Genomic DNA, 25,369 nt, shown 5'->3' with positions numbered 1-25,369 from the left:
AGAGTAATTGAAACGCTAATTCCTAGTATGACACAAGGCACAAGATGTAAACTGTATTGTAATACTTAAGTTATGTAGCCTTACACACAGCTGTAGACCATTACAGAAAAGAAAACAAGTCTTACCTCGTTACTGCTCCTGAGAATATTCTCTCTAGCATCCTATTGGATATAGCTGTGGATGAAAAAAGTGCAGAGAACACTTAATACAACACAATGAGTGATGGACATTTAACAGGGTTAGACCATAAATATGTAAATACTCACAGCTAGTTTTATTTGCATGTGCAACAATGCCTAAACTAATACCTAACCCATACCTAATGTCTACTCACAGAATGTAATAACATTAAAGTACTACTAATAAACAGTAAAATGTCCGTAGCTCTTGAAAAATACAGGAGTACTGTGGTACCCATGGCCCAATATTTTAAAAACATGTTTACTTCTGAGGCGGTCCTTCTAATTCCCCTCATTCTTCCTCCAAAAGTGCTGGAGGATCAGAGGGTCCCTACTTTTTCCTCTTATACCCGTTTCAAAAAACTTTTTCAGAACATGAGGACTGAATCGATCCTGCAGTACAGATATGACCAAAGGGGAAAAAAGCTCCCTCGGCCAACTGGAAGACCCAAATTGTTGGTACTACAGGACTCCCCAGGGACCAACGGCCCTTACATAAGTAACTTTTAAACCCTTCATGCACACCATAGCACCTCCTTAAAACGTTACATTTCTCAAAAACTGCTGAGCGGATTTACACCACATCACAAGAAAGCATGCTTTTTGAGTAAAGTTCTAATGTTCTGCCAAATTTGGTGTAATTCTGCCAAGCTGTTTTTTTCTGCATCGCCGAGCAATGTTTCCTATGGGAATTAACATGGGAAAGCCACGTTTTGCCCACTCCCTCTCCTTTATTAGTTTGACACATAAGTACAAATCTTTCCATGATGAAGCTGAGGCGGATGAACTTTGTCTTGGAATGTTTTGTGCACATTCGTCAAACTGTGCCAAAGGTATTAGCAAAACCAAAAAATGCTTTTCCATGGAAAGTTTGTACTAACTATAACTTCATGGTGGTGACTTGCCACTGAGTAATATACACGTGTGTGTGTGTACATACAAATATATACATATATACACACACACACGTGCAGAGAATAATGTGCTTTGTGTATATATAAATATATATTTCTATAGATATATATATATATATATATATATATATATAGTCAGTGATATAACCACAGTTAAATTATAGCTCCGCTATGCTCAGAACACCATTTTGCCGAAGGCAGGTGAAAAAAACCCCATATGTTTACCAAGACCAAAATGTGGCAGAAGCATCAATTATGGTGTACAAGATTTGTCGTATACTGTAACGGCAAGTTTCAGTTGTTTCAGTGGCTAAACTAACTGTGTGCTTTTTTCAGCGAAGTTGTTTTAAGATGCACTGTATCCAATGTTTCACTTGCATGGCCTGCTGCAAGGGACAACCCTCACTGCTTGTGCAACCGGCTTTGGACCCAGGATCCTCATTCTGCCCGGCCGTCACATTTTCTTTCAAAGATACCTGCAGCGAAGTACTCACTTTTGTGGTCTACTTGAAAATTGCAATTTCACATAAATTTGTGAGCTTAGTAAAATGGTGCCAGAAAAAGGCAGCTGCATGCTTGTTAATTTTTGCTAAACATGTGTATGTTCGCTAATGGCTCTCTTTCCATTTATTGTTCAATTTTTTTCCATCCCCTGGGTACATGTCTACTACTCCCTTAGCAGTCTTAAACTGGTCATTGGGCTTCCCCTTTTCTGTTGGATTGTTTATTTCCTGAGCATGATTCTCACAAATTATTCAAATTGAAGCTTGAATCGTATTTTCTAAAAATGTAAATGACATAACTCACATATTTACTTTTCATGAGTTTAACCCCTTCGGTGCCACGCCCTTTCCCCCTCCTGTGCCGGGCGTTTCATTAGTGGGTGGGGTTCATGACGAGATAGTCTCGTCATGGGCACAGCGCGACCGTGCTCCATGACGAGACTATCTCGTCATGGGCACAGAAGAGATTAAACAATTAAGCTATTTAAGTCTTCGATGACCACCCTGCACAAACTTTTTTGTTTCAGTGGAGAGAAACGTTTCCTTAAGGGAGCTAAAATGGCAAATGCTTTTTTTACCTCCTCCCCACTCATTTAAATTTTTCTTTGCACCAGATCTGCTTGGAAATTAGCCAGTTTCACGAATGATGTGCTGTGTCATGCATATTCCTCAAACGTAGTAATAATTATAATTCAAAAGACAATTCACATATGGGAAGACAGCAGCTCCAATCGCCCCATGAAACCATGGTACACGTCAGTGCTAACGTCACCACCAACAAGGGAATACCAACAGCACAAGCATCAGCCATTTAGAGCACCAAGGTCCTTTGTGGGTCACACCCTCTGATTTTGCAGTTGATGCTGTCTTTACACTACATATCCCAAAATGCAATACAAGGGTTACAGTCATCACTTAGCTCCCGTTTACAATATGCTGGTTGCAAGAGACGTAATTATCGACTAAAAAGAACATTACAATTGATTTGCTTTATTATATATGTTTCTATTTGCACAATAATTGCCTTTGAAATATATTTGACCAGTATACTCAGCTTTGTTTGCAATTTTGTTAAACACAAGATGGCGCCTGCACTTGCTTCATTTTGAAATGTTACTTACGGTGAGTCCGTCACTGATGCTCATGATGTACCATGAAGTATATGTAAGGTCTTGACTTGCAAAGCACCGTTGTGTGAACAAGCCCTTTCGAGGGTGAAACGCGTCACGGCGGGTTTATGAAGAAATAAACCCCCTTTTGTTATCAAACTTTGGAGTTTCGGTGGTTTTGTGAGCGACCTGAGAGTGCGATTGAAATTCCGTTCTTGTGATGATTTGATTACCGGTTTTCTCCGCCGGCATTGCGCCACCCCTCAACGGGCCACAATCTCCAGAAGGAGCAACTTCGGTGATATATATATATCTCACTAACAACGTTTCAGCCCCGTTCGACTGATCTGACGGGGACTTCTGGCACGGACCTCTTCCAATTGCCACAAGAACCACAACGAGGGGGGCGTGGCCAGGCGCCAAAGATGGCGGATGCGTCCTGCTAGCGCTCCGTGCCTTATCCCCTGATTATCCTGGGCATCCTGCTGTCACGGAGCTCTATCCGGCCCCAGTGCTTACCTGCCATGCCTAATTGGGATTGCGCTACCGGAGGAGGGTTCTCCGAGCCCTGAAATTGTCCCGCAGCGGCCCTGAGAGTTGCGGCCTGCTACGTTGTGGAGGCCTGGGCCTGGCTGCGCGGCTGACCCGCGCAAGACTATCCTGCTGCCTCCGTGTAAGGGGTGGCCCCGCAACACTCCCGTGACTGCCGCCTCCTGCCCTGGTGACGCCGCGCGGGGGGGGGGGGGCGCCCCGTGCTTTCCGCAGATCGGCGGTGGCTGCTGGGGGGGCTGGTCGCGGCAGGAGCCCGGATCCAGCGGCGTGAGCTGCAGCTTTGGAGACCGCTGACACAACGCTGGAGTGGTCCGGTGAGACCTTCACGGCCGAGGTAGGCCTGCAAGGGGCAAAGGAGGTGCCTTTCTGTTGGCGGTGGGGAGCCACGGGGGTCGGTTGGGCCTAGGGCATCCTACTAGATCGTGTTGCAGCTGCCCTTGTGTGTCTAGTGGGCGGTGTCGGCCGCGGAGGCCGATCGGGCCTGGGGCCCCTGCGAGATCTGCTTGCACGAGGTGATCCTGCTGCCTGGGAGCGTGCGGCAGCCCCAGTGGTTACCCTTGAGTTGCGGGCCTGCGTGGGGTGGGGGTCGATCGGACCTAGGGGCCCTCATCTGCGCGGGGCTAGGACTGTGTAACTGCGCTTACTGCGGACCTTGAGGGGCGGCCTCGCTCATACCCTGCTGCGCCTGGAATTGTTATTGGCGCCCGGCATTGCCCTTCCCCCTTGAGCGATCACGGCCTACAGTGCTGCTGGCTGTAGCCCCTTCCGGGACCCGGATCTCCGACGCAGTGGCTGGTAGGACATTTCACCTGCGGTGCACTGGGGGGAGACGTGGCCTGGTGACTTGCCACCCTACATTCCCAGATTTCGCACCCGGCGGTGCGTTCCCCACGATCAGGTGTCTGCATGGTGATTACTGAGGGGTTGGCCTGGCTGGGAGAGGCAGCGGGGGCCGGTTGGGTCCGGGGCCCCTCATCCTGGAGTTACGGGCGTCTCACTGCCTTGAGGTTGTTCGCCCTTTGTGCTGTCCGCAGAGACCCCCTCCAGCGTACTAGACACTCGGTGTGGGAAGGGAATACATCTGATGGTGAGTTGGAGAGTGGTGGAGTAGTGGAGTGGTGGAGTCCAGCACTTGTCATTCCTATTGGAGCCCCGCATTCCCATGCTATCCCAGCTGACAAGTGATCGCAGCAGCACCCTGCTGTGAACTGCCAACGGAGGGCCCTGTATCGTGTGTGGAGACCATGGCGGCTGGGCTGAGACGGGGGACATCTTACCCACCACGTTTAGCTAATTATCGGCCGGGACGTTGCCCGGCGGATGCAGACACATATACTCTTCCCAGAGCTGTTCCTCTGCCGGGCCCACTGTGGAGGGAGCCATGTCATCTGGAGGGCTCCTGTGGTCACTGACCACGCGGCGGGGCGCATCATGGGTTAGCGGAAGGGCGCATTCTGGAGAGTCCGATCTTGGTCACAGACGAGGCCTCTGAATTGGGGGCATCGCGGAGACCTAGCGGCCCGGTCTCATTTCCTATGAAGAGGGCTCAGCAGATTGTCATGGGCCGCCTACGCAACAACCCCTCTTGTGATATGCCTCCTGGGGGCCAGACTGGGACATTACTCACAACCCCCGGATCAAAGAATGCAAGTAATCTGCCTGACATCGCCACCAAACTAGACTCTGTACTGGCAGCAGTTGAACACATCGGCAACACCCTGGACCGGACCCGCACATCCTTGGAAGGCTGTACGGACACTATCACCTCAGATTTCACTCTCCTTCGAGCCGACCAACACAAACTTTAAGACCGACTCCGCGATGCGGAAACCGCACTAGCAGATCTCCGACCCCGGTCCCAGAATTGCTCTTCCGCACTCCAAGACCTGTTGGATCGAGTCTGTACCCTGGAGGACAAGGTGGATGACGCGGAGGGTCGCTCACGCCGAAATAATGTGCGCGTTGTCAATCTCCCTGAAGGGGCGGAGGGACAGGACCCGGAGACCTTCACGGAAGCGTGGTTAAAGGAGCTCATGCCCCCCGGTACGCTCTCCCCACAATTCGTGGTAGAACGGGCCCACCGCATACCAGCTCGCAGGCCCCCTCCTGGGGCGCATCCTCGCCCCTTCCTATTTCGAGTCCTGAACTTCAGGGACAGAGACACTATATTACAGGAGCTAGGCAAATACCCCGGCCCTAAGGTGCAAAACGTCTCAGTTTCTCTCTTTCCTGATTATACGGCTCAGGTGCAAAGGAGACGAGTCACCTTCACTGCTGTCAAAAAACAGCTCCGTGGGGGGCGTGGCTTGGACGGCAGTGGAAATGGCCGCCTGATTTAGCCGCTCCGTCGGACCGGAGGAAAACGCTATCTTCCCTGAGCCCTGTGACCGATTAGGCGTGCACCGGATGGCGCTGATATCGCTCTGTAAGGTGTCTGGAGTTCGGGGAGCCCCTTGTATCTGACACCGGAGGCTGGAAATTCGACTTTGGGGTGAGATCCGCTTCACGACGCGCTGCGAAGAGTACCAAAATGGCGCCTACCTGAATGTCTCGTTCGGACGGTCCCGTGCGGCTGACAAGACGTCTCCTGACAGGTACATGGATATCGGCGAAGCACGACTGCTCACTCGCGCTGATGTCGAGTTGAGGCCAGGGTGCTTTCAGAGTCTTGGATGACCTGGTGAGCCGTCTGTTGGGGTACCGGCATGCCTGACTTCAAGATGGCGGCATGGCTGCACTAATCCTCGATCCAATCTCAGTCCTTCAACTATCGCTTGCTCTCGAGAAGCCGGCCTGAGCCCAGCGCATGCCATGGGTCCGCTTGTGTCCCGGTTGGGGTCCTCTTACGCCATTCCATCAGCCACTTGAACATGGCTCGTGCCCTAGTATCTGGTAGCAGCCTTGACTCTCCTGCTTTCCCTATCTTTGTGCTCTGTCACTCTAGTGTGTGCTCCTCTGCTGAGCATTGCGGAGGGTGGGAGTTGCACGCCTAGCTCTGCCACACCAAGCACTGCGCTCTATTGGTGCGAATTGTAGAGGGAAGGATCTATACACCAAACCGGAGACAGGATTGTTCCTTTTTCCAGATGCGTCGGTGCAGGCCGGCTTTTCCTACTCTACCTGGGTAAATTAACATTGCAATCGGCTTGTTCACGGCTACCTGGTCCAATAGCCCTTCATATGATCACACTTTATGACCACGCATTGTCACTCTGATCCGCTACCATCTCTATAAGGGCCCTCTTTGTGACTTTCTTTGCTCCCAGCACGGCGCTCCCGAGAGTCCCTAGACGTTTTCATTACCCGGGCAGACGACCACCTAGTTACCCATTTATATACCGCATCCCACTACCTCTAAAATGGCGGACCGAGACTCTAAGTTGATGCACAAAAGGAATAAAGGTGAACCCTCACAGTCAGATTCGCCCATCAAAATGAAACCAGATATCAATAGCACATTGGACTTAATCCTTAAAAAACTGGCCGATGTTCACGAGCTGGCCAAATCAACTAAACAAACTACAGACTCTATACAGTTGGAAATAACGGCCATTAGAGCAGATATGAACACGGTGAATAATAGACTCTCTGTAGCTGAACAGAGGATCAGTGACGTTGAGGACATCGTTGCCAAGTCACGCTCTGAGGTAAAATCCTTGCAGAAGGTGTCGTCTATGCTCCTGAGACAGACAGCTGAGTTGGAAGACCGTAATCGGAGAGGCAACATTCGAATACTTGGTGTTCCGGAGGGGTCGGAGGAGGCTCTAGGATCTTGCTTGGCCTTTCTTGAAGACTGGATCCCGAAATTTACTGGCATATCGTTTGACCACCCCTTTGAATTGGACAGAGCACACAGAATCCCATCATTTAAATCCTCTTCACGGCAGGGGGTTCGTCCAATCATCTGTAAGCCTCTGCGATATCGACAGGTTGAAGCAATACTTACCTATGCCCGGAAAAACCATCAACTCATCTGGAAGGGTCACAAAATTATTTTCACCCAAGATTTCTCGAAACCTACTGTTGATATGCGTAAGGGTTTCCTTAATCTAAGGGACAAGCTGAAGAGCAAAGGTATTCTGTTCTCTTTTGTCGGCCCTACTAGATTTAAGATCACTGATGGGAGTAGACACCTCTTTTTCACCGACCCCAGAGATCTTGAGAATTATCTAGAGGGTCCTCCTGCTCAAGACATAGACTCGTCACAGATTTCTGCCAGTAAAAGAAAGTCCTCACCTGGTCCGACGTAATGAGGGCACTGTTTCCATCGTATCTTATAACATTGCTCCCTTCGGATGACCCGGGGTATTGCACCTATTCATATGTAACTTGAGTCTGTGTACACGTCCTTTATGGGTTGAGATGGTATTTTGGGGGTTGATATCTGTTCCTATTTAGGCTTGCATTTCAGCCGAAGGTTAACTGTTCGTTAGATATTGGGAAGTTCTGTATATGTCTTGATTATGAGGTTTCCTCCGGGGTGCGGGCGGACACTTCTGTCGTCGCACCTCCCACATGCTAAGTATTCCGGTTGGGGTGGGGAGGGAGGGGAAGGGGGGTGACTGGGTTGAGAGCGCCCATGATTTCAGTAACGTTTTCACTGATTTTTTTGTTGATTCCTCGGCTGCTCTCCATATACTTTTCTTTCTCTTCTTTTCTTTCTTCTTTTTCTCCTTTTCCTTCACTCTTCTCCTTGCCCGGCTTCTTCTGCTCGTTAGACATGTCTGGTGCCCTGTATCCCATATACAAGGTTCAGGATTTGAATGTCTGGATTCTAAATTGATTATGCTGCTGCAGATATGTGTTATTGATGGCTGCCATATGAGTCCTGATATATGGTTTTCTAACTATTCGCATTTGTTCCTGTGTCAAGTCCCATACTTAATGATTTCACCATTTACAACCGACCCTGATGGCCACTAACAAACAATGTGCCCTATCGAGCGATCTGAAGATTGTGTCTCTAAATGTTAAGGGTCTTAATCACCCTGTGAAAAGGCGTAAAGTCTTAGAGTATTTGGCCAAGACAAAAAGTGATATTGTGTTGTTACAAGAGACAAAGCTCTCTGAGGATGACATTACCCTCCTTAAAGGTAACTGGTTTTCACAAATGGCATGCTCTCCAGCTGATAAGAAGAAACGAGGTGTCATTACCTTGATTTCGAAATCTGCTAACATAACGCTAGAATCCTCTGCGCACGACAACGATGGTCGTTTTTTGATCACTCATTTGAGGAGAGGAGTGGATTTACTACATGTAGTCAATATTTATGGGCCTAACGCGGACGACCCCTCCTTTTGGTCCAGCGTTTCAGACAGATTGGTCAGTATACCCCAGGATGATCTTATGGTAATGGCAGGAGATTTCAACCTGCCCCTGGACCCGATAATTGACAGGCAGTCTAACTGCCAGTATCATCCCACGAGCTCACATGCGATACTCACAACTATTTGCTCTAAACTTAACCTTAAAGATCCATGGAGACTCCAACATCCAGACACAAGGGACTACACTTTCTACTCGGCCCCTCACAACTCGTACACTAGGATTGACTATATCCTTGTATCTGGGGCATACACCTGCCTCATAGAGGATACTGATATAGCCCCACGGCTGATCTCTGATCATTCTTGCATTTCGCTTAAATTAACGGGAAGCCACAAGACACAAACTCCTAAAAGATGGAGATTTAACAATGATGTTTTGTCGGACCCCGCAGACAGAGAGAAGATTGCGGAGGCCATTACAGATTACCTTAGTCATAATAGGGTGAATGATACTAACATAAATATTCACTGGGATGCACTGAAGGCCACTATACGGGGACTAGTCATTGCAATAAAAACGAAAATAAATAAAAGCCTGAACCAAAGACTACTCCTACTAGAACGAGAAATTAGAGATTTAGAAACTGCCCACATTGCGTCCTTTAACGATGCTACTCTACTGTTGACTTTGACACAGAAGAAATATGAGTACAATAAGATACTAAGTGAACGAGCAGGGGTGTGGATTAATAAATTTAAAGCTCTGAATCTATGTGAAGCCAATAAGGCTGGGAAACTCCTAGCTTCATACCTTAAACATAGACAAAACCAACATGTCATCTCTTCAATCAAAGACGCTAACAACCAAACTCACACAACACATAATGGCATTCTCAATACTTTTAAACAATTTTATCAAGACCTGTATTCTAATAATCAGACTTTTGACAGTGAGAGATGCTCTGCTTTCCTCCGCGATCTCAATCTACTACAACTCTCAGAAGCGGATTCGGCCATGTTAGGTATGGAAATCAATAGCTCGGAGATAGAAAAGACGGTCAGAGCCTTGAAGGAGAATAAAGCGCCAGGACCAGATGGCTTCACGGCGTCCTTCTATAAATCCTTTTTAGCTCAATTAGGCCCTACTATGAAACAGGTTTTTAATCACAGTGCCACCACAGGACGCACGCCTGACTCTATGTCCGAGGCTAACATTGTCGTTATCCCCAAGGATGGGAAAGACCCCGTATATCCAAAAAATTATAGACCTATTTCGCTTATAAATGTCGATTGTAAAATATATGCCAAAATCCTCGCGGTTAGGCTAAACTCGGTCCTTCATAAATTGATAAGCAATTCCCAGGTGGGGTTTCTCCGGAATCGTTTATCCAATGATAACACACGTCTGCTATGCCATGTCTTGGAAAATGCGGCAACTAAAAGTGAACCCTCTGTTGCCATCACGTTAGACGCCGAGAAGGCCTTCGATAGAGTCTCTTGGGCGTTTTTGGAACGTTGTTTGCACTTCTCTAATTTAGGTGATGAGTTTATTAAAATGGTTATGTCTCTATACCAAAAACCGACTGGCCGTATAGCTGTTAACGGGTCACTTTCGGAGGCCTTCCCCCTTTATCAGGGTACCAGACAGGGATGCCCCTTATCTCCATCACTTTTTCTCTTGGCATTGGAGCCTCTTCTTCAGGCCATTAAGTTCAATACAGACATTAAAGGAGTAGACATCAGTGGCGTACAAGTCAAATTGGCCGCCTACGCGGATGATATATTGATAGTCACTGAGTGCCCGGATTCCTCAATTACAGCCCTGATGGACACGATTGCATTATATTCTATACACTCCGGGTATAAACTCAATAGAGATAAATCGGAAGTTAAACCATTAAATGTGTTCTGCACTAGCGATATGCTAGGGGACTCTGGGTTAGCATGGCAAGCGGGCTACATTAAATATTTGGGGATTGAATTTGGGAACAACATCATGGACACCCTGTATCAAAATGAGAAGGTGCTTCTAGAGAAAATTAAGAAACTTTTGGATGCATGGTCCCCAAAATTTATCACGTGGTGGGGAAGAATTGAGACTGTCAAGATGATGGTTACCCCCTTAGTTAATTACCTCATATGCATGCTCCCACTTATGCTAACTGAGTCCTTTCATCATAAATTGGACACCCTTTTAACGTCATTCCTTTGGCGCGGGAAAAAAGCCAGAATTAGCATCCGTAAATTGAGGCTCGATAAGAAACTGGGAGGCGTTAACCTGGCGGATTTTCGCCTCTACCAATACGCCTTTTTGGCGAAACAAGGCCTACTTTGGGTTTCTCCCCCTGGTAATTATACACCAGTGTGGTTAGAAGTGGAAAAGGCCCTCCTCCATAACATACATCATCTGTCGACTCTCACTGCCAATCGTCTTGTCGCCTCCCATTCCAAGCCCATCTTTAAAAACACTAAATTAGCTCTCTTGAAAATGGATAGGACCCTGGAGGTCAGGATGAAGGGCTCCAACATGGAATCGCTTTGGCTAAACTCCAAGTTCCTCTACAATGGTAAACCACTATTCTTTGAATCCTGGTGCAAAAAGGGTATCTTTTTTCTCCATCAATTGGAAAACACTGCATTCCCATTGACATTCAAGGAAATTCAAACTAGATATCACTTAGCAGATATTGAATTTTATAATTTCCTGAAAGTGAGGGCTGCCATTGCGAAATCCAGACTGTCCTCTAGTTCCCCATCGTTGCCCGCATTAGTAACAAAACTCAATAGGCTTGGCCATCAGGTCTCCCAGATTTACAAACTGTTGCGCCCAAAATCCTCAAAGATTAATGCTAAGGTAGTCGATTATTGGAACTTGCTCTCGCCTACTCAGTTGACTGTAGAGATGTGGCCCTCCTTATGGGGTTCAGTTTCACGCAATAAGATTTCCCCAGTTCTTTCTCAAACTAAATTCTGGTTATTGCACAAGGCTTTTTGGACACCAGCTAGGCTGTTTTCCGTGGGGATTCGGGAGGATGACATCTGCTGGAATTGTAACCAGGGCAGGGGAGATTTGGCTCACCTTATAATACACTGTACTGTAGTGAAGCCCTTCTGGGATAGGGTCCTTTCTTTTTTGAATAAATTATTTAATTGTGTACTCCCCCGGAATTTGCCGACTGTGGTAACTGCTTTTTTACAGGAGGATTTGCATTCGGAAGATGACCGAGCTCTTCTTGACCTATTGTTGATTTCTGCAGTCAAAATGATACTCACCAATTGGAAAGACACTAGCAAGACCTCTTACAACGGCTGGATGAACTGGGTCATACACCTCAGGGGGGCAGACAACATCGTCTTGCAACACTCGCCTTGGAAATCCCCAACGAGGAGCATGTGGTCTACCCTGGACGACTACTTTGCTTCTCATAAGCCGCCATGAACTCTTTATTTGGAACGATATTTCCTATGGGGGCTTTACATTTTTGGAATTTGTGCTTGCTGGATGTTTACTGTATTATGCCATACTACGTAATGGATTAGGGCACTGGACTGTCTCTTCTCTTTCTTCTCTTCCCTTTCTGGTTCTCCTTTCCTCCTTCCTTTTCTTTTCACCCTATTTTTTCCTTTCTTGAGCTGTTGACTAAGAGGTCACTTCATTGTCCAGATGAACACCTATCGCTAGTAATGCTTTATGCTCAGCTAAATACCTTGTCATGTATACTGTTGTACTCGACCTTGTTATCAGCTCTTGTTATGATTCTACAGAAAATTAATAAAGATAATTTGAAATCTAAAAAACAGCTCCGTGACCTGGACCTTCGCTACGCCTTGCTCTTCCCGGCCCGCCTGCGAGTTATCAAAGATGACTCTACAAAATACTTGGACTCCCCCGCTGAGACATGGGACTGGCTTGAGAGACATGGGACTGGCTTGAGAAACAGGGACTGGCATCGGCACCCAAACCATCTGATGAGTCCCGGCCTTGCAAACGTCCCCACGGAGGTCGGCGCAGGGGGTGCAGGGCCAAGAACATGGGACATGTAGTGACCATCCCCAGTCCCGACCAAATCAGATTGGAACGTCAAGGGGCCCTGCGGGCGATGGCGGCCCTCCAGATCCCCATCCCCGGTCGGCTCTGCTACCTCTCCGCTCAGATCCGGAGCCCCCCGGATCCACACCGGAATGGTCCTTAGATGCAGATTTTCTCCCACTTCAGGGTGTTACCCCACAAACTGCGGATGGCATTATTTGACATTTGATTTCCATTCAGGCCGGACTGCCGCACGTATTCCAGACAAGTTTGTTCGTTACTTGCATTTTGTATGATGTCTTTTTCCCATGCTTTCTTGAGGTATTTGAAGGGAACAGATTATGCATTGTTTACTTCTTCCTACAGGTTCCTGATCATTCTTGCATTTCGCTTAAATTAACGGGAAGCCACAAGACACAAACTCCTAAAAGATGGAGATTTAACAATGATGTTTTGTCGGACCCCGCAGACAGAGAGAAGATTGCGGAGGCCATTACAGATTACCTTAGTCATAATAGGGTGAATGATACTAACATAAATATTCACTGGGATGCACTGAAGGCCACTATACGGGGACTAGTCATTGCAATAAAAACGAAAATAAATAAAAGCCTGAACCAAAGACTACTCCTACTAGAACGAGAAATTAGAGATTTAGAAACTGCCCACATTGCGTCCTTTAACGATGCTACTCTACTGTTGACTTTGACACAGAAGAAATATGAGTACAATAAGATACTAAGTGAACGAGCAGGGGTGTGGATTAATAAATTTAAAGCTCTGAATCTATGTGAAGCCAATAAGGCTGGGAAACTCCTAGCTTCATACCTTAAACATAGACAAAACCAACATGTCATCTCTTCAATCAAAGACGCTAACAACCAAACTCACACAACACATAATGGCATTCTCAATACTTTTAAACAATTTTATCAAGACCTGTATTCTAATAATCAGACTTTTGACAGTGAGAGATGCTCTGCTTTCCTCCGCGATCTCAATCTACTACAACTCTCAGAAGCGGATTCGGCCATGTTAGGTATGGAAATCAATAGCTCGGAGATAGAAAAGACGGTCAGAGCCTTGAAGGAGAATAAAGCGCCAGGACCAGATGGCTTCACGGCGTCCTTCTATAAATCCTTTTTAGCTCAATTAGGCCCTACTATGAAACAGGTTTTTAATCACAGTGCCACCACAGGACGCACGCCTGACTCTATGTCCGAGGCTAACATTGTCGTTATCCCCAAGGATGGGAAAGACCCCGTATATCCAAAAAATTATAGACCTATTTCGCTTATAAATGTCGATTGTAAAATATATGCCAAAATCCTCGCGGTTAGGCTAAACTCGGTCCTTCATAAATTGATAAGCAATTCCCAGGTGGGGTTTCTCCGGAATCGTTTATCCAATGATAACACACGTCTGCTATGCCATGTCTTGGAAAATGCGGCAACTAAAAGTGAACCCTCTGTTGCCATCACGTTAGACGCCGAGAAGGCCTTCGATAGAGTCTCTTGGGCGTTTTTGGAACGTTGTTTGCACTTCTCTAATTTAGGTGATGAGTTTATTAAAATGGTTATGTCTCTATACCAAAAACCGACTGGCCGTATAGCTGTTAACGGGTCACTTTCGGAGGCCTTCCCCCTTTATCAGGGTACCAGACAGGGATGCCCCTTATCTCCATCACTTTTTCTCTTGGCATTGGAGCCTCTTCTTCAGGCCATTAAGTTCAATACAGACATTAAAGGAGTAGACATCAGTGGCGTACAAGTCAAATTGGCCGCCTACGCGGATGATATATTGATAGCCACTGAGTGCCCGGATTCCTCAATTACAGCCCTGATGGACACGATTGCATTATATTCTATACACTCCGGGTATAAACTCAATAGAGATAAATCGGAAGTTAAACCATTAAATGTGTTCTGCACTAGCGATATGCTAGGGGACTCTGGGTTAGCATGGCAAGCGGGCTACATTAAATATTTGGGGATTGAATTTGGGAACAACATCATGGACACCCTGTATCAAAATGAGAAGGTGCTTCTAGAGAAAATTAAGAAACTTTTGGATGCATGGTCCCCAAAATTTATCACGTGGTGGGGAAGAATTGAGACTGTCAAGATGATGGTTACCCCCTTAGTTAATTACCTCATATGCATGCTCCCACTTATGCTAACTGAGTCCTTTCATCATAAATTGGACACCCTTTTAACGTCATTCCTTTGGCGCGGGAAAAAAGCCAGAATTAGCATCCGTAAATTGAGGCTCGATAAGAAACTGGGAGGCGTTAACCTGGCGGATTTTCGCCTCTACCAATACGCCTTTTTGGCGAAACAAGGCCTACTTTGGGTTTCTCCCCCTGGTAATTATACACCAGTGTGGTTAGAAGTGGAAAAGGCCCTCCTCCATAACATACATCATCTGTCGACTCTCACTGCCAATCGTCTTGTCGCCTCCCATTCCAAGCCCATCTTTAAAAACACTAAATTAGCTCTCTTGAAAATGGATAGGACCCTGGAGGTCAGGATGAAGGGCTCCAACATGGAATCGCTTTGGCTAAACTCCAAGTTCCTCTACAATGGTAAACCACTATTCTTTGAATCCTGGTGCAAAAAGGGTATCTTTTTTCTCCATCAATTGGAAAACACTGCATTCCCATTGACATTCAAGGAAATTCAAACTAGATATCACTTAGCAGATATTGAATTTTATAATTTCCTGAAAGTGAGGGCTGCCATTGCGAAATCCAGACTGTCCTCTAGTTCCCCATCGTTGCCCGCATTAGTAACAAAACTCAATAGGCTTGGCCATCAGGTCTCCCAGATTTACAAACTGTTGCGCCCAAAATCCTCAAAGATTAATGCTAAGGTAGTCGATTATTGGAACTTGCTCTCGCCTACTCAGTTGACTGTAGAGATGTGGCCCTCCTTATGGGGTTCAGTTTCACGCAATAAGATTTCCCCAGTTCTTTCTCAAACTAAATTCTGGTTATTGCACAAGGCTTTTTGGACACCAGCTAGGCTGTTTTCCGTGGGGATTCGGGAGGATGACATCTGCTGGAATTGTAACCAGGGCAGGGGAGATTTGGCTCACCTTATAATACACTGTACTGTAGTGAAGCCCTTCTGGGATAGGGTCCTTTCTTTTTTGAATAAATTATTTAATTGTGTACTCCCCCGGAATTTGCCGACTGTGGTAACTGCTTTTTTAAAGGAGGATTTGCATTCAGAAGATGACCGAGCTCTTCTTGACCTATTGTTGATTTCTGCAGTCAAAATGATACTCACCAATTGGAAAGACACTAGCAAGACCTCTTACAACGGCTGGATGAACTGGGTCATACACCTCAGGGGGGCAGACAACATCGTCTTGCAACACTCGCCTTGGAAATCCCCAACGAGAGGCATGTGGTCTACCCTGGACGACTACTTTGCTTCTCATAAGCCGCCATGAACTCTTTATTTGGAACGATATTTCCTATGGGGGCTTTACATTTTTGGAATTTGTGCTTGCTGGATGTTTACTGTATTATGCCATACTACGTAATGGATTAGGGCACTGGACTGTCTCTTCTCTTTCTTCTCTTCCCTTTCTGGTTCTCCTTTCCTCCTTCCTTTTCTTGTCACCCTATTTTTTCCTTTCTTGAGCTGTTGACTAAGAGGTCACTTCATTGTCCAGATGAACACCTATCGCTAGTAATGCTTTATGCTCAGCTAAATACCTTGTCATGTATACTGTTGTACTCGACCTTGTTATCAGCTCTTGTTATGATTCTACAGAAAATTAATAAAGATAATTTGAAATCTAAAAAACAGCTCCGTGACCTGGACCTTCGCTACGCCTTGCTCTTCCCGGCCCGCCTGCGAGTTATCAAAGATGACTCTACAAAATACTTGGACTCCCCCGCTGAGACATGGGACTGGCTTGAGAGACATGGGACTGGCTTGAGAAACAGGGACTGGCATCGGCACCCAAACCATCTGATGAGTCCCGGCCTTGCAAACGTCCCCACGGAGGTCGGCGCAGGGGGTGCAGGGCCAAGAACATGGGACATGTAGTGACCATCCCCAGTCCCGACCAAATCAGATTGGAACGTCAAGGGGCCCTGCGGGCGATGGCGGCCCTCCAGATCCCCATCCCCGGTCGGCTCTGCTACCTCTCCGCTCAGATCCGGAGCCCCCCGGATCCACACCGGAATGGTCCTTAGATGCAGATTTTCTCCCACTTCAGGGTGTTACCCCACAAACTGCGGATGGCATTATTTGACATTTGATTTCCATTCAGGCCGGACTGCCGCACGTATTCCAGACAAGTTTGTTCGTTACTTGCATTTTGTATGATGTCTTTTTCCCATGCTTTCTTGAGGTATTTGAAGGGAACAGATTATGCATTGTTTACTTCTTCCTACAGGTTCCCTTTTCTCCCCCGAAGTCCAAACATTAATTGACTTGTGACTTATATGCTTGTTAGAACACTGTTGTATTTCAGGGCATGATAGGGAAGGGGGGGGGGGGGAGTTTCTCCCCCACCCTTTATTCTATTTCTGTGATGCCTCATATCCTGCTCTATTGAGGTAATTTGAAGGGGACGGTCCTTACACTGACTCCTCTTATTCGTTGGTCGCACTGTTCTCCCACCCAAAAAGTCAAATGACAACGATAGTTCCGTAGCCATGACTTGGCAAGATTGTTTGGGCAGTTCCTCATGTTGGGGCTCCACTCTCTTCCTGTTGCAGGGTTGCCTACGACCCCACCTTCTTATTTTTCTTCCCCTGTATGAGTTGCCAACCCTACAGACCTGCCGCCTCCCCGTCCTCCCCATCCAAGGAAGCCCTCCGCATGGGGGGCCCTGCGGTATCCAGACTGGACATACTGACCTTAGTTGCCTTGATGACAGACCTAAACGTCCTCACTTGGAATGTCAGGGGCATCCAGACACCTTCTAAGCGATACGCCATTTATGCCTATTTGCAGCGTCATAAGACGAGTATTGCATTTTTGCAGGAGACACACCTGACGGCCTTGGAAGCCACCTGCTTGTGCCGACGTTGGCGCGGCCAGATATACAGCACCAATTACTCGTCCATGGAAAAGGAAGTCCTGACAGACCTAATGGGGTGGTATGTCCTGATAGGCGGTAAACTGAATAGCCAACCGATTTTATTGGGTTCCCTATACGCCCCCAATGTTGCCCAGGGCACCTTCCTGAGTGATCTCTCAGAGATATTGTTCCGATGGAGAGACGTCCCGTGGCTCCTGAGTGGGGATTTTAATGCAGTACTCGATGTCTCCCTTGATCGCTCCTCCCCCCCCCCCCCCTCACTAATACTACAGCCACCTCCAATGCTCGCCTTTTAAACGCATGGCTGGGTAACTGGGCCCTTTTGGATGTTTGGCGGGAACGACACCCTCACTCCAGAGTATACTCCTTCTATTCGCCAGTCCATAAGCTGAATGTGCGCCTTGACCGTATACCTGCATCTGCAGCCCTCCTTCCTTTGATACAAGCGACGGGAACATCCCCAGCGACCCATACATTTCCTCCTTGACGACTTTGGTCGAGAACGCAACACTCAGGGAGACATTCACGCCTGATGACTGAACACTATACTCGCCTCTACGACACCCTCCTTGACAGGTAACGCTCACGACGTGGGATCCTTCCTTGACACAGTGGAGTTACCTACTCTGACGTTGGATCAGACCCTGGAGCTAGACACTCCTATAGCAGTGGACAAAATACGGGACGCATTACGTGCCTTGTCCTCGGGTAAAACTCCAGGGCTAGATGGACTCCCAACGGAATTTTTCAAAACTTACGCAGAACATTTGGTACCGCAGCTACACTCTGACTTCCTGGAGGCAATCTCGGAGGGGACTCTGCCCCCGACCATGCGTACGGCTAATGTGGTGTCTTTGTTGAAACCTGGTAAGGACCCCACGTCTCCTGGGTCCTACCACCCGATTGCTATATTGAATTCGGATTATAAGATCCTGGCGAAGGTCTTGACCAACCGGCTAGCTCCGCTGATCCCTGTTCTGGTGCATTCTGACCAGAATGGATTCGTTCCACAACGTAACACGGCCCTGAACCTACGCCGCTACTTTCGGGTGGCGGAATATGCCCCAACCTTCTGGCCGTGTTCTGGTTGCATGATATTAGATCTTGAGAAGGCCTTCGACTCACTGGCTTGGAATTTCCTATTTGCTGCCGTGGCACGTTTTGGAGTTGGCCCCTACTTCCTCAGCTTAGTACAGTTGTTATACTGTAATCCATCAGTTCGGGTTTGGACGGGCCCCTATATTTCAGATCCGATTCGAGTACGACGTGGGACACGGCAGAGATGCCCGTTGTCCCCGCTACTATTTGCGCTAGCGGTGGAGCTGCTGGCTGCTCATATCCACACGCACGTTGGGGATCGAACTAGGTGATGGTATACACACCATTTCGCTTTACGAGGACGACCTGTTATTATACAGCAGGGACCTTCATGATATTCCCCCTTCCCTTGACCGAGCCCTTAGCCGGTTTGCGTGAGCCTCCGGGCTGCAAGTCAACCCGACAAAGTCCATACTCATCCCCCATTCCTAGGGGACATCCCGGATCCAAGCTACACACTCGGGGGGGACCCCAGTGGCCTGGTGCACCGATCCTTTTCGTTACCTAGGAGTCCGGGTTTATCGCGCGATAGCTGACTCTTCGACAGAAACGTTGTCCACGCTACCACGGCGATTTGGTCTCAGATGGGGTTCTGGAAAACTCTCCCATTGGCAATCTCTGGTAGAATCGCCCTGGTTAAGATGGTGGTTCTTCCCCGCCTTCTATATTACTTTGCCACTCTGCCCTCATCATCTCACCCCGCTTCTTTAAGCAGTGGGAAAGAGTAGTGCAGGATTTTATATGGGGGACCTCACGCCATAGAGTATCCATGGGAAAACCTTACCTGCCTACTGAGTTGGGCGGCCTCACGGTGCCCAATTTCGAGCACTACTACCTGGCCTCCCAGCTGCAGTGGATCGCCAGGTGGATGTCCTCTCGTTACCTGCTAGACACGGCCTCTATGCAACTCCCGCTACCGCTGCCAACCCTTCTCCAGATTTTCCACCCTTGCTCCACACTTAGACCCCCAGATATCTTTCTCCTCACTGTAGTGCACAAATGCTTCCGTAGGTATCTTTTCCTCACAAGGACCACCATCCCATACGCACCCGCCATCCTGCTATTGGGAACTCCACGGGGCGACACCTACATGACGGCGACGGAGTTACATTACTGGACCTCGGAGGGGATACAGGACGTGGGGGACCTCTTTCAGGAAGGTGCTCTTATTCCATTCCAAGAACTCGTAGCAGGGGAGAATATACCTCCTGGGCAGTTCTTACTACACAGAACACTCATAGCTACGTTAACGTCCAAATGGGGTGCGCTTGCCCAGGAACCTCCCATACACCACACACTGAAGTACCTTCACGTGAAGGGGAGAGGGAAACGTCTTACGCGCTGGTTCGCATCTTCACTCCGACAACACACGGGTGCAGATCTCACCCAACTTCGACTTCACTGGGAGGGGGCACTGGGTAGGGCGTTTACGGATAGGGAATGGATGGCTGCTCGTGGTGGCCCGACCCACATCCCCCGGAATCAGCGATTCCGACAGATACAATTTTTCATACTCCATCAGACGTACCTTACCCCGGCCCACATTAACAGGTACTTCCTCCGCATGGATGCGGCTTGTCCCCGCTGCCGGCAGTTAGATGCTGACCCAATACATATGCTTTGGGGTGCCCAGTACTGACTGACTATTGGAGTACAGTGACCACTACCCTCATAAGATGCACCTCCCACACCATTCCCCCGACCTGGGAAGCCCATGTGTTACACCTCTTCAGCAGAAACAAGAAATACAGAGCTACCACACCGTTTCTAGACCTCGGTCTAATAACGCCCAAACGCTTGCTTACCAAGCGGTAGAAATCCCTGATGCCATCGCATCCTCTTGCTTGGCGCAGATCCCTACTCAACTGGGTGAGGGCAGAGGGTGCGGTACTGCGCAGAGAGGACCTGCTTGGCATTCGAATGTTCCCCCTGGCACCTCTATGGGATGCAATGGGTTCCAACCTTTCAGGGGCAGACACGGACATGGGATCCCCAATTGCATTTCAGAGGATCATCACTCAGGGTACCCCCCCCCCCTGACGGGAATGCGGACTAGCACCGACACTTGGACAGTCATCGCCCTTATGCCACGGAATCCTGCTACCACTGAGTCTTAGAGGTGTTTGGGGCCCTCCAGCTTATTTAGATATGGCGACAGGTCTTATGTGACTCTTCCCTACCCTTCCTTCGCTTTCGTTGTCCTCATTTTGTTACGCCCTATGTCCCAGGTTATGTTTGAACTGCACTGTTCCTACACTACTCGCATACTACCTGATGTCGAGATTTAGTAGCACCACTTTGTCCTTCTTGTGATATTGCCACAAGCTTTGTTGTAATTAATGCACCCTGCATTTGCATCGTCATGTCGTTAATTGTCAAAGTGTACCTTCTTACTGGCAATTAACTCTCCCCCCCCCCCCCCTTTTTTTCCCATCTGTTACATGAGTGCTGCTCTGACTGTAATGTTTTACTGATCAATGTGCAAAACAAACAAAAAGGTTAATAAAAACGATTTAAACAAAACAGAAGAACCACAACGAATTTGCAGTACGCAGTGCAGGGTTTATTCAGCAAAACAGGTTACATCCCGGAGTGCTCGGGCTTAGTGCCCGCCATTGACGCGTTTCGCTTGGTTACGCAAGGATCATATGACGCGCTCACGGGTAGGGAACAATAATTACAAAAATGTGCACTATTAGCTATAAAAAGTGAGTACCTTGTGAATAAAGTTAAAAAACAGACTATGGACGGACATTATTCGTGATTGAAATACCCGCATACCTACAGTGCTAGTTGAAGCATTTCACATTATTCACAGAAATGCGGAAAAATAGTTCTATGATTACAATTAGTTAAAAATTCACACAGTGCAAAAGTCGTCACAATATATGGATAATATCAACGTTTGGCTCATTTTCTTCATAGATTCTTTTTACAATTCATTTTTTAAAAAAAGATATCGTCATAGTTCCAGATACTGATAGTTTACAAATCAAATCACATCAAGGTGCCAGCGCAAGTGCTGCAGACATTCCCTTCCAACAATCAGGAGCAAAAAGGACCATAGGAATATACTTGTTATAAAGAAGTAATACGCCACACCGCAGGTAAGTTGATGCAGCCTTTATTCATTGACCATCCGCTCTCACAGCAGTGAGAGACTTCACCTGAACATTCTAAGGTGAGCTCCCTAGGGTGATACCATCTACTGGAAGGGGAGGGGGTGGATGGAACATACCAACTAACTATAAGTATTACAAGATTACAACACATCTCCCTTTGACAGGAAAACAGAACATTATTTCACACAGTGTTTACAACTCTGTCTTTGCTCCAAGTTTGTCCATTCTCCAAACGAACTACACTCTTACTAGATCTTTCCACCCTTTGTGGAGCTCCAAATTTGCTCGTCCCAGGTTGCACCCTGCCAGGTTTCTTAACGCACACTTTAGTGTGAGGATTCACTTCCACTTCCCTCGCTCCATGTTTTGCATCATACCATGACTTGTACTTCTGTTGATGAGAAACTACGCGTTCCTCGGCACGGTTTAAGTCAGGTTCAACACTCCTTCCCCCACTCAACCACCTCGGGTTCATTTTGGTGCTGGGCTCCCTTCCTCTAAGGAACACAAACGGAGACATCCCTGTCACCCCATTGGGCGTGGTGTGATATGCCCATATGGATTCTCTCAATGCTTCCTCCACATTCAACCCATTTGCTATGGCTAGTTGTATATGTTCCTTGATCATGCGATTAGCCCTTTCCACCAAACCATTTGCTTTCGGGCAATAGAGAGCAGTCCTTTCATGTGTTATATTATGTTCCTCTAAAAACTGTCTCATGGTCTCAGAGACGAACTGCACTCCATTGTCCGTTACCAAAGTGGCCGGTATCCCTTCATACACAAAAATGTTTTTTAGAAAAGCAATGAGATTGCTGGTCGTGGTGGACGCTGTAAATTTAAAGTTCACCCAGTGGGAGGTGTAATCTATCAACACAAACAAAAATCTCTTCTGTGGTCCTAGAATGTCTATGGGACCCACTATGTCCATGGCCAACTTGGTCCATGGAATCATCGGCACATTAACTGGGGCCAAAGGAGCCTTGTGAATGATTTTGCTCTTGTCGCTTCTTGTACAGCTGACACATTCCTTTACTGAGTGTTCCACCATCGAATCCATTCTGGGAAACCAAAAACAGCTTCTCACCTTGTTTTTTGTTAGGCTCCTGCCCAAATGCCCTTCATGGGCCAAATCTATGATCTTTTCCCTCAGCCCTTCTGGTGGAACTATTCTCTCACCCCTGTGTAAGCGACCCGCTATAATCGAGAGTTCAAATCTGACTTCCCAGTAATCCTTGACCTTGTCAGGAACCTCAGAAATCTTCTCCGGCCACCCCTTGACAATGAGCTCTTTCAACCTGTCCATTGTCTTATCTTCCTTCATGCTTTTTTCCCATTCCACATCTGTCAGCGCAGGTAAATGTACCGCACAAATGGGCACATCGAGTACCTCCTCACTCAATTTTCCCTTGATCGGTGACCTCGACAAGTAGTCTGCAATTACATTTTCAGGTCCCGGAAGGTACTCAACTTTGAAACAAAAGTTCTCCAAACCCAGCACCCACTTACTAATTCTTGGAGACATATTCTGCGCCTGCTTCTGCGAAAACATGAAGGTAAGAGGCTTGTGGTCCTTGTGTATGGTAAACTTGGTTCCCCACAAAAAAAACTTAAAATGGTGTACCGCCCAAAAACACGCCAATGCCTCCCTCTCGATGACAGAGTAATTTCGTTCTGCCTCGCTCAAGGTGCGAGAGGCAAACGCTATTACTCTCTCCTCGCCTTCACCTTTTTGGGACAACATGGCCCCCAATCCCTTACTTGAGGCATCTGTGGTTAAAATGGTTCTCTTTTTGGGGTCGAAAGAACCCAGTGCTGGTGACTCCAGTATGCGCTTCTTTATGGTTTCTACCATGTCACTGTGTCCTTCCTCCCACACAAATGCAGTATTCTTCTTTAGGAGTTCACGCAAATCCACACACAATTCCGCAAAATTCCTGACAAACTGACATATATTCCACTAAGCCCAAAAATGACTTAAGTTCCTCCTTATTCGTTGGGTGTGGGGCATCCCTTACGGCCTGGACTAAGCTGTACTTGGGTCTGAACCCATCTTTCGAGATGGTGTGCCCTAAATAGTCTACTGATGTCACCTTTATTCTACACTTGTCCAGCTGTACCGTCAAACCTGCATCCGATAGTCTGCGACACACTGTATGGAGGGTGGCCTCGTGTGCTTCCTCCGTTTCCCCATACATCAAAATGTCATCTTGGAAGCAGAGTGTGTTCCTGACTCCCTTTAATACTTGCTGCATTACTTTCTGAAACACTGAGGCAGCTGAGGCGAGACCAAAAGGCATTCTTACTAACATAAATGCCCCAAAAGGCGAGGTGAACGCTGTCAGTGGTCTCGACTCGGGATGCAGTTCCACTTGGTGGTACGCTCTGGACAGATCAATTACAGAAAAATAACATGCCTTACCCATGGTGCTTATCATCTCATTGATGTTGGGTAGAGGAAACCTCTCTACCCAAATATTCTCATTTAAAGAGCGAAGGTCTACACACAAACGAATGCCCTTCCCATTACCCTTGGACGCCAAAACCAAAGGCGCAAGCCACTCCGTGGCCTCAATAGGTTGAATGACCCCTATTTCACATAGTTTATCAAGTTCTTCCTTGAGCGTCTCCCTCAGGTGGAACGGTACTGGTCGTGCTTAGTGAACCACAGGTTTTGCTCCAGCTCTAATTTTAATTTTGTGCTGGAAATCCCGTAGTTTACCCAACTCCTGCTTGAAGAGCTTGGGGAACATCATCTGTAAATCCTCCTCCTTCCTCGCTCTGTCAATCATGATCACCTGATTTTCTTTACTGGGATCTAGTATAATGCCTAATTCCCTTTGGTGTTGCCACCCCAGGAGATTGGCCCCACGCTCTACAATGTACACATTACCCTTTGTTGTCCTCCCATTAAAATCTATGTGGCTGTTCAACATGCCTACTAGGGGAATGGGATCTCTTGTGTACCCTTCAGGTGTGATGTCAGGACTTTCTAATACTTCTCTCGATCCGCCCAGTGATTCCACATAATCTTGTACATTTATCAACGTGAACGGGGAACAGGAATCTGCAAACACCTCCAGAGGTTTGTTATTAAACAGTACAATACATCTGGGGTAGTTCTGATTTGTCCCTACGGCCATGCTTCTCACCTGGAAAATGTACTTGGCATGGGGTTCCTCCCCATTATTCACCACGCTCACCGTGTTACTTATCCCCTCTCTGCACACCCTTGCTAGATGACCCCTCCTATTGCATTTTTTGCACATGACACTCCTGGCTGTACACACTGGATTATTGGCTAGATGGTTACTGCTGCCGCACCTATAGCATTTTAAGTTACTAACTTTATGGGTTTGAGCCTCCTTCATACTCCATTTATCTGACACTTTTAACACCTCTTTACTCTGCTCTTCCACCTGTACAGACGCTACTACATCCTCTCTAACCTTCATTTCTTTTACACACTTTGCTGTATGCTCCACGGACTGAGCAATGGCCACAGCGTCTTTCAAGGTGGGATTCTTCGC

The 25,369-nt window shown here is 47.4% G+C and overlaps 1 protein-coding gene across 2 annotated transcripts in view; it reads right to left on the bottom strand.

Moving 5' to 3' along the window:
- LOC146805565 (serine/threonine-protein phosphatase 2A regulatory subunit B'' subunit beta-like) overlaps positions 1-25,369 on the bottom strand; it is a 369,793-nt gene that overhangs the window by 80,443 nt on the left and 263,981 nt on the right. For both annotated transcript variants that reach the window (XM_085622841.1, XM_085622842.1), the window contains exon 8: positions 126-174. In XM_085622841.1, coding sequence (XP_085478967.1) covers positions 126-174 — 49 coding nt within the window. The remainder of the gene's footprint in view (positions 1-125; positions 175-25,369) is intronic.

The sequence above is a fragment of the Triturus cristatus genome, chromosome 8 (assembly GCF_964204655.1).
Source record: "Triturus cristatus chromosome 8, aTriCri1.1, whole genome shotgun sequence".
Lineage (NCBI taxonomy): Eukaryota > Metazoa > Chordata > Amphibia > Caudata > Salamandridae > Triturus > Triturus cristatus.
Note: the sequence above shows the minus strand (reverse complement) of the source record. Positions and strands in the feature narration are given on the sequence as shown.